The sequence below is a fragment of the Anolis sagrei genome, chromosome 4, assembly GCF_037176765.1.
Source record: "Anolis sagrei isolate rAnoSag1 chromosome 4, rAnoSag1.mat, whole genome shotgun sequence".
NCBI lineage: Eukaryota > Metazoa > Chordata > Lepidosauria > Squamata > Dactyloidae > Anolis > Anolis sagrei.
Window position 1 is genome coordinate 223,334,775 of NC_090024.1, and position 9,685 is coordinate 223,344,459.

The window sequence follows — 9,685 nt, forward strand, 5'->3', positions numbered from 1 at the left end:
TCCCTATTAAACCTGAGGGTAGAAAGAATGCAGGTTGAGACCACTATAATTCCCGTGGCTCAATAATCTCGAATCCTGCGAGTTGTAGTTTTCCAAGGTCTTCTCCCTGGCACTTTGCCAAACTATAACTCCCAGGATTCCATAGCGTTGAGTCCTGGCATCAATGGGCATTCATTCTAAAGGGGTTAAATAGGGACTCCTACGGGGGTCCTGCTTCGAATCAGACCAAGGGTGGTAATAATAATAATAATAATAATAATAATAATAATAATAATAAACCTGGACACGTGTTATTACACGTGGGAATGAGCACCTCTGTTATCATGGAATGGGAGAATTTATTCCCTATTAGATCTGAGGGTAGAAATAATGCGGTTTGAGACCATTATAATTTAAATGGCTCAATAATCTCGAATCCTGCGAGTTGTAGTTTTCCAAGGTCTCTCCCTGGCACTTTGCCAAACTACAACTCCCAGGATCTCACAGCATCGAGCCATAGGCAGTTCAAGTGGTTTCGAACTGCATTCATTCTACAGTGCCGAAGCAGGCATCCGAAGAAGTAAGTGGCAATTGGGGAGTCAATGCAGGCAGGCTCGGGACCGCCAGGCAAGAACTTGGCACTCTTTGGGGCAACGCCTGGCTGGGAGGAGGAGGGGAACCCTGTGGAGGAGGAGGAGGAGGATCTGAAGTCACCCATTCTAAAAATATATATACATATAGATGTACACACATCGACATAGACAAGACACAACAAGTCTCAGGAAGAGAGGCGCCAGGGAATCCCTTCTTTCCGACTGTCTTCTTCGGTCATCCCTCTCTTCCAAGTGGGAGAAAACGCTCTCCTCATCACACTAGAGAATGAATCCGCTTAAAATCCGGTTTCTGCCTCCTGCAGAATTCTGGGGTTTGTAGTTTAGGGAGGAGCCTTTACCAGCCTCAGTGAACCCCAGGTAGGGATGCCCTTGTCGGGTAGGGAAGCCTAGTTTATTGACTCGGAAGGGAAGGAGGAGATGGCATGGCTTTGGTGCCATTGCGGGCACAAGGAAGCCTTTCCCGAAAGAGAAGCATCCAAAGCAAGAGAGAAAAGCGGCAGAAGAGAGCGAGAAAGAGCGAGATGGGAGATATTATCCTGGCAAAGCAAAGCACCCATGCCAGGCTGGTGGGCATCAGGGAGACGTGGGCTGGGGGCGGGGGGGGGGGGAATAGGACACTGACAAAGGAAGACACGCGCGAAGGAATAAAATAAATCGCAAGGACTCTACCTTGATCCATAGATCTCATGATGTGGTGAAAGTGTACCAGCCGGCACGCGGGTTCTCTCTGCATTTGGGTATATTATGGATATTGATAAAATAATATATGGTTAAATATAAACAGAGCTATTATGGTCAAGAGGGGAGGTAAGGCTGCTTTCCCTCTCTATCTACAGAGGAGCCTTCTTTCGGGCATCGTCGCCCCCTTCCTTCTTTCCTTCCTTGCTTCTTTCCTTCCTTCTTTCTTTCTTTCCTTCCTTCCTTCCACCCGCGGTCTCCTTCTCGCGTGGGGCTCCTTCTGCTCCGCCGCGCTCCGAGTTCCCCGAGAGGGAAAGGCCACTTCCTTCCCGGCGCGGAGTGTTTATAGTCGTTGAATGCTGTAAAATAACGGGATTCCCTCACTGTTTCCTCCTGTTTATGCCCGGCGCCATGGAAACCCTTGGACCGGCTCCATCGCCTCGGCGGAGGGCTTTCCTGCAAACTTCCACACTCAGGAATCCATGACGTCGCCCGCCACGGAGCCAAAAGGCGGCCCTGCGGCTTTCCTCGCTCCCTCTCTCGCTCTCTCTCTCTCTTTCTCCATTTCTCCATTTCTCTCTCTCCTCTGCAACACAAGCACCCGATTGTTGGGCAGCGCTAAAGAGGGGAAGGAGAGGAGAGAACACACCAGGGGCAGAAATGGTTCTTTCTTTCTTTCTTTCTTTCTTTCTTTCTTTCTTTCTTTCTTTCTTTCCTTCCTTCCTTCCTTCCTTCTTCCTTCCTTCCTTCCTTCCTTCCTTCCTTCCATTCTTGCCTTCCTTTCTGTCCTTCCTTCCTTCTTCCTGTCTTTCTTTCTTTCTTTCCTTCCTTCCTTCCATCCTTCCTTCCTCATTCCTTCCCTTCCTTCCTTCCTTCCTTCCTTCCTTCCTTTCCCTTCCTTCCTTCCTTCCTTCCTTCCTTCCTTCCTTCCTTCCTTCCATTGTTGCCTTCCTTTCTGTCCTTTCTTCCTTCTTCGTCTTTCCTCCTTCCTTCCTTCCTTCCTTCCTTCCTTCCTTCCTTCCTTCCTTCCTTCCTTCCATTCTTGCCTTCCTTTCTGTCCTTCCTTCCTTCTTCCTGTCTTTCCTCCTTCCTTCCTTCCTTCCTTCCTTCCTTCCTTCCTTCCATTCTTGCCTTCCTTTCTGTCCTTCCTTCCTTCTTCCTGTCTTCCTGTCTTCCTGTCTTCCTGTCTTCCTTCCTTCCTTCCATTCTTGCCTTCCTTTCTGTCCTTCTTTCTTTCTTTCTTTCTTTCCTTCCTCCCTCCCTCCCTCCCTCCCTCCCTCCCTCCCTCCTTCTTTCCTCTTCCTTCCTTCCTTCCTTCCTTCCTTCCTTCCTTCCTTCCTTCCAATCTTGCCTCCCTCCTTCCCTCCCTCCCCCTTCTTTCTTTCTTTCCTTCCCTTCCTTCCTTCCTTCCTTCCTTCCTTCCTTCCTTCCTTCCTTCCTTCCTTCCTTCCTTCCTTTCTTTTTCCTTTCCTTTCTTCATTTTCTTTTCTTTTCTTTTCTCTCCTTCTTTCTTGCCCATCACAGCAAGGGAATCTTTCAAACCTAACCGTTCCAAACAAACATCTCAATAATCTCCAGGGATGGCCTGAAACTTCTTGCCCTCCTGTGCCCTTCAGGATTTATTTATTTACCCTATTTATATCCCACCTTTCTCACCCTCAGAAGGGGACCCAAAGAAGCTTTACATATAGGCAACTATTCATTGCTTTAAAACAACATACAGTAGAATCTCACTTATCCAGCCTCATCCAATGTTCCCTATTATCCAGCACAGTCTGCCTCCTGCCCGGATCCACAGCTGTTTCAATACATGGCCGGAAAGTTTTTTCCTAATGTCCAGGAAGTATTCTCTGAAGGTTTGATCCAAAAGCCACATTTTCACTTTCCTTCTGAAGGTCAGGAGGGAGTGGGCTTGTCTAATGTCACTAGGGAGTGAGTTCCACAGTCGAGGGGCCAGCACTGAGAAGGCCCTCTCCTTCATCTTCAACAGCCGTGCTTGCAAAGAAGGTGGGATCGAGAGTAAGGCCTCCTCAGAAGATCTTAATCTCCGAGGTGGTTCATTGGGGAAGATACATTCTGACAGGTAAACTGGGCCAAAACTATACAGGGCTTTATAGGCTAAAGCCAGCATTTTGAATTGTGCTCGGTAGCAGATTGGCAGCCAGTAGAGCTGATGTAACAGGAGGGATGTCCTATCTCTGTATGCTGCTCTGGTGACTTGCCTGGCCATTGCCCATTGGATCAGCTGAAGCTTCTGAACAGTCTTCAAAGCACATTGCAGTAATCTATTTGGGATGTAACCAGAGTGTGGACCACCGTGGCCTAGCCCGCCTTCCCAAGATATGGGTACAACTGGCACACAAATTTTAATTGTGCAAAAGCTTACCCGGACACTACCAAAACCTGGGGTTCCAAGCTCAGCAATGAGTTCAGGAACACTCCCAAGCTGAGAACCTATGTCTTTGGGGGAGTGTAACCCTATCCAACACAGGCTGCAATTCTATATCCTCTTCAGCCTTTCAACTGACCAGGATACCTCTGTCTTGTCTGGATTCAATTTCAATTTCTTCACCCTCATCCAAACGGTCACAGCTTCCAAACACTGGTTCAGGACCGGAACAGTCTCCTTAGTTGCAGTTGGAAATGAGTGATAGAGTTGAATGTCATCTGTGTACAGATGACATCCAACTCCAGAACTCCAGATTATCTCCCCTAGAGGCTTCATTTAGATGTTAAACAACATGGGGGGGGGGGGGGGATGGGACAGTATTGAACTCTGTGAGACTCCATAGCACAATGGCAGGTGTTCCCCAACAACACCTTCTGGGAGCAATCCTCCAGGAAGGACTGGAGCCACTGTAAAACAGTGCCCTCAGACCCATTCCTGTGAGCCATCCCAGAAGGATACTGTAGTCTATGGTCTTGAAGGCCACTGAGAGGTCCAAGAGAACCAACTGGGCAGAGGTGGCCCTAGGTAATTTTCAATGGTAAGCAAACAGTATTTTTGTGCCCCCCCCCCCCCCCCCCACAATCACTGATATATATTTTCTGTTCGTTGTGGGAGTTCTGTGTGCCATATTTGGTTCAATTCCATCATTGGTGGAGTTCAGAATGCTCTTTGATTGTAGGTGAACTATACATCCCAGTAACTACAACTTGCATATGTCAAGGTCCATTTTCCCCCAAGAGCGCCTCAAGAGCGCCCCTGGGCAAAATCAACTATACTGCAAATGCTTACTTTGCGTAATGGGTTGAGCCGCCCCTGCAACTGGGACATACTCCCCCTGTCCAGTTCCCTATGCAGATTATCCACTAAGGCGACCAAGGCTGTTTCAATTCCATGTCCTGGCCTAAAGCCAAACTTATCACATTAGAAAAAAATCCACTTAAAATCCAGTTTCTGCCTCCTGTAGAATTCTGGGGTTTGTAGTTTAGAGAGGAGTCTTTAGCAGCCTCACTAAACTACAAAACCTAGAATTCTGCAGGAGGCAGAAACCGGATTTTAAGTGGATTTTTTCTCTAGTGTGTCTTACTGCTCTGCTAGAGAGCTCTAGCACATAATTCAGGCAGAAGTCTTAGCTATCATTCAACAAACCACAAATCCAAGCATTTCCAGAGGATGGAGCAGTGGCAATCAAAATTATAGAGTGCTGGAAGTGTGCAGTGTGGATAGATATGCCTTACGAGGAGAGAGTGAATGGTGCAGGGTGATATTTGTGGTTGAAGGGGGACTTGAAGCTGAGTCTCCAGTCTCCTGGACTGCACTGATCATTACATCGTACTGTTTTCTAGGACTCAAGATCTTTTGGAAAGCCTTGATATCTATGGTCTAAGCTTAAACATGCATCCCATGTTGGTTGGCAGTAAGCCCCACTGCATTCAATGAGATTTGCTCTCACAGGAGCATAGACCACTGGGTTCACAGTTTTAAATGTACAGGGCAATTAAATCCTGGTTAACCATTTTAGTTGGGATTTAAAACGTGCTGCTACATTTTTGGCTGATTAGTGATCCCGCGAACAATCTTACTTAATTTCCTTTCTGTTCTAACGTAGTGCTTGTGTCAAGTGAACTGGTTTTCTGGATTGATCATGGAGAATAATACTTGTCAAACAGTTTGATCTGATGTGTTTGCCTTTTTATTATTTGATTTAGTTACTACCAAGAATTAGCCACACAAAATCAGGTTTTGGCATGTATCCGAAGTGGAGCCAGCATGGCATTATTTGAGCATTGGAATATGACTCTGGATAGTAGGGTTCGAATCCCCACTTCATTATTGTCATTGGGTGAGCATGGACATGCCACACACTCTCGGCCACAGAGGGAGTCAGAGGCAACCCCCCCTCTGAACACAATCTGCCAAGAAAACCCCATAAATTCTCCTTAGGGTCACTATATGCCAAAAATGACATGGAGACACACCGCAGCAACATGTCTCCTAAGGCTTTAATATAGATCAAGAAAATTGCTTATGTATATGTAGCATCATAATAACTTTAAAAATTATCTAAATGAAATATGCATAGTAATGGGGGTATGTATTTGATTGTGAATACATATGTTGAGTTACCCCCTTCCCAATTTCTTAAGGGCCTTCTTCTGCAGAACGTATATTATAATCATGGCCATTCCATAGCCATTAATTTAAGGATCAGAGGAAATGGCTTGCATTAATCAAATGGAATTGCAGTAGTTGCCTTGAATGGATATTCTGCAGAGATTATAAAAGCATATAATGAACATAATGTACAGTTGGCACTCCAAATGTGATTTCATTAAAATGTTTTCTCTAGGAATCTCCAGGTTCTCCAGTGCAACTCTATGGCCAACATTTGGTGGATATTGGTGAATATTGCATTGACGGATATTGGTGAATATTGGTGTTTGCACTGGAGAACCTTGAGATTCTTAAAGAGGTGCTATCTCAGCTAAAAACAGCTGTGTTTTCTTTGCAGTTTTTCCACTTTCATAAGGAACCTTCACCTCTCACTCCAATGAATATGGAGGGCTGATTTTATTGTACAACACGAACTAGTGCAGAACAGCAGTTTAATGAAATGAGTGGGATGGCTCTGGTGTAAAAATCCCAGCTCTGCTTTCAGGTTCCCTGGATGGCTTTGGACCACCCAATCTAACTTACTTCATAGGGCTGTTGCAAGAGTACACCATGCTCATTCCTTGAAGGAAGCATAGGATAGAAATGCAGTGTCTGTGTGCATATGCCTTCAAGTCGCCTGTTGACTTATGTTAACATCATGAATTTTATAGGGTTTTCTTAGGCAAGGAGCATTCAGAGATTTTTTTCCCCCATTTCCTTCCTCTGAAATATAGCCTACAGCACCTAGTATTCATTGGTGATCTCCCATTTAAATCCTAACCAGGGCTGATCCTGCTTAGCTTCCAAGATCAGATAGTATTAGGTGTCTTTAGAGGCCCCCAAAGTTGTTATTCAGCCTGCAAATGTCTGACAGGGTCAAGGGTGGTCGTGGGAAGGAGCAGAGGATGAGTCATGTTCTTTTGCAGAGGAACTTGGATTCCAGCTGCACAAACTGCTGGCTCGCTGGCTGGCTGGCACCAAACAAGACCTTTCCGTCTGTCCTCTGCTCACTGTCCAAATCGCATTTCTGGAGTTTGTGCTTCTGGGTTTTGTTGCGGTGGAGTTTGTGTAGTAGCAACTAGGAGTGAGGCAGGGGAAACATGCTGCCCCCTCCTCAGTGGTGTCATTTTTGGACATGGTTAAGTGGAAATGTCCGGTGCCCAGTGGAGCCGAGTTATGTAACGTAGCCTCTACTGAACTCTCAAAAAGCTGCACAAAGCATTCAGCATGCGTGAAATTGGGGAGGAAAAGGGAGACCTGGAATGTTGTGAACGAAGATGATGAAAAGTAGGGAAAGAAACATTCCTTTCCAAAACTGGGAGTGGGGATTTTGACTCTCTTCCAAACTGTCAGTCATAGCCTCCAAGCTTTTCCAACTGCTTCATAAAGAATGCATAAAATGGATCACTTACTTATCTCTTTACATGTTCTTTTGTAAAGACATCTTCATATATTTCTTCTGCATAGTTAAATGTGAATAATAGAAAAAAGTTAACAAAGTAAAGGAATTGATTCCCAGCCACACTTTTAAAAGTTATCTCAAGTTGGAATAGAGTGATATAATCTAAAATGCTATGGATGGGACAAGGAAGCCAACGTGGCATAGTAGTTTGAGTGTTGGACTCTGACTCTAGAGCAGTGTTTCTCAAACCAGCTGTTAGGAATTGTGGGAGCTGAAGTCCAAAACATCTGGAGGAGCACAGTTTGAGAAACACTGCTCTAAAGACCTGAGATTAAATCCCTGCTTGACTATGGAACCCTTTGGGTTACCCTGAGCACATTACTACTACTACTACTACTACTACTACTACTACTACTACTACAAAAGTGCCATAAAATAGCATTTAAGTTTAAGAATATTTCTTATGGGTGTGTGTTGAACATAAGGAATTTCTTAGCAACAAACAATTTATTGCTCAACATTTTTGTGTGTGTCAGTAGCGACTTGAGAAACTGCAAGTCACTTCTGGTGTGAGAGAATTGGCTGTCTGCAAGGACATTGCCTGAATGTTTCGATATTTTACCATCCTTGTGGGAGGCTTCTAGCATGTCTTTGCATGGGGAACTAGAGCTGACAAAGAGAGCTCATTCACACTCTTCCTGGATTCAAACCTCTGAACTGTTGGTTTTAGAGTCCTGCTGGCACAAGCGTTTAACCCATTGCACTACCAGCGGCTTCATAAAGGTAGAGGACTTCAAGAAAAATGGGGAAAAATGGTGAAAAATTGTGGCAAAGAGAGTTCAATAGGGTACTCAATAAGATACTGAAAAGACTGTGTTTCCTAAAGAGGTTTTGCATGCCTAATCTCAATTTTGGATAAAGAAAACATTTTGCTGTGAAAGGCAAGTTGGCCCCATGCTCCTGCTTAAGTGCACCGACCTCCTTAAATTCAAGATAAACTGAATTTATCTTGAATTTGTGCCATTTTTGAATATTGCTTATGTGACTGCAGTAGTGAAACTGAATGCACAATCTAGCAAAAAGTTGGTTCACATCATATAGCCTGATTTTAGATCTTACCAATCTAAGTCACTCGCAGTTGAAAAGACCATTGTTTTGAATTTAGCTGTGTGGAAATAAATCAGTCAACAGGTGACTCTAGAAACAATGGGTGCAATCTAGCCAAAAGTTAAGGAATTTTAAAGTCTCAGGCTTAACTCTTGGCCATGAAATCACTAGATGTCTCTTCTTTTCTTTCAAAAATATATTTACTATCTCTCTGCTGTTACTCTCCTCCAAGACAGTTATCAAAATATCAACACATCATAAACAGCAAATAAAAAATGCATTAGAGAGAACACATTTTTAAAATAAGGACATTTCCATGAGGCTTCCAGGATACCTGTTAGCATTCCTTCATCTATATTGAATATCTGTTAGCATTCCTTCAGCTATATTGAATATATTGTTGTTTTTATTTTTCCCATGAGGTAGCCCAGTTAGAAATAAAGACGGGGAAGGTGAGCAAGAAATGGATGTAGACGAATGGAGGTGTAGTGCAATCTCACTTTCACTGAGATGAATGGGACCGGCACATTCAAATATATTATCAAAACCTATTGATTTTAATGAGAGGAAAATCACTTCACACACATGGATGGAGAGAGCATATCACCCAATACACAGTGCTGCATGAAAAGCAATCTACCACAATATAGACACTTTGTGAAGCCCCAGCTAGAAATTCTGCACATTTATTGTTATGTGGCTTGAAATATACTGCATGTGACACTATTAAGAGAGGAATGCTTCAAAGGCAATGTGGATATGTGTGAACAATCCCTTGTAAAAATGCCTTTTCCAGGAAGTTCTGAAATGAATTTCAATGAAAATGCAGGCAATTGTTGTTGTGTGCCTGGAAGTCATCTCTGATTTATGGTCACCCTTAGGTGACCCTATCACAGAATTTTCTGTGGCTGAGAGTGTGTGTTTCACTCAAGGTCACCCAGTGGAGTATTACTTCACTGACTACAACTGGGTAGTTGAAATATAAAAGTGACCCCACATATGGTTGTCTTGGAATGTCTTTGGTAAAGCATGGCCATCTGGAGGAGGGGATAGTGGGGTAGACTCCCCTCCCATTCCCTTCTTCTCTCACACAGTGTTAATCTCTCTGTTTCTCTCTCCATTTTTCTCATGCACACACACACATTTCTGAACTATAGAGCAATGTTGTTGTACAGTGGTGGCTGGGATCATCCACGTGGAACAGTGAAGCTGCCCTAGGATTTAATTTTAATGGAGCTGTCCAAAGTGCTGAACTCTGTTCAGCAAATTGGTTTGGCTCAATAAAACAGCTCCTTTCAAATTCAG

The 9,685-nt window shown here is 44.2% G+C and overlaps 1 protein-coding gene across 2 annotated transcripts in view; it reads right to left on the reverse strand.

Moving 5' to 3' along the window:
• Positions 1-1,807, reverse strand: part of NFATC2 (nuclear factor of activated T cells 2) — a 161,895-nt gene extending 160,088 nt beyond the window's left edge. For both annotated transcript variants that reach the window (XM_060772100.2, XM_060772101.2), the window contains exon 1: positions 1,263-1,807. In XM_060772100.2, the coding sequence (XP_060628083.2) occupies positions 1,263-1,326 (64 nt within the window). In that variant the 5' untranslated portion in view covers positions 1,327-1,807. The remainder of the gene's footprint in view (positions 1-1,262) is intronic.
• Between the last annotated feature and the right edge of the window lie 7,878 nt (positions 1,808-9,685).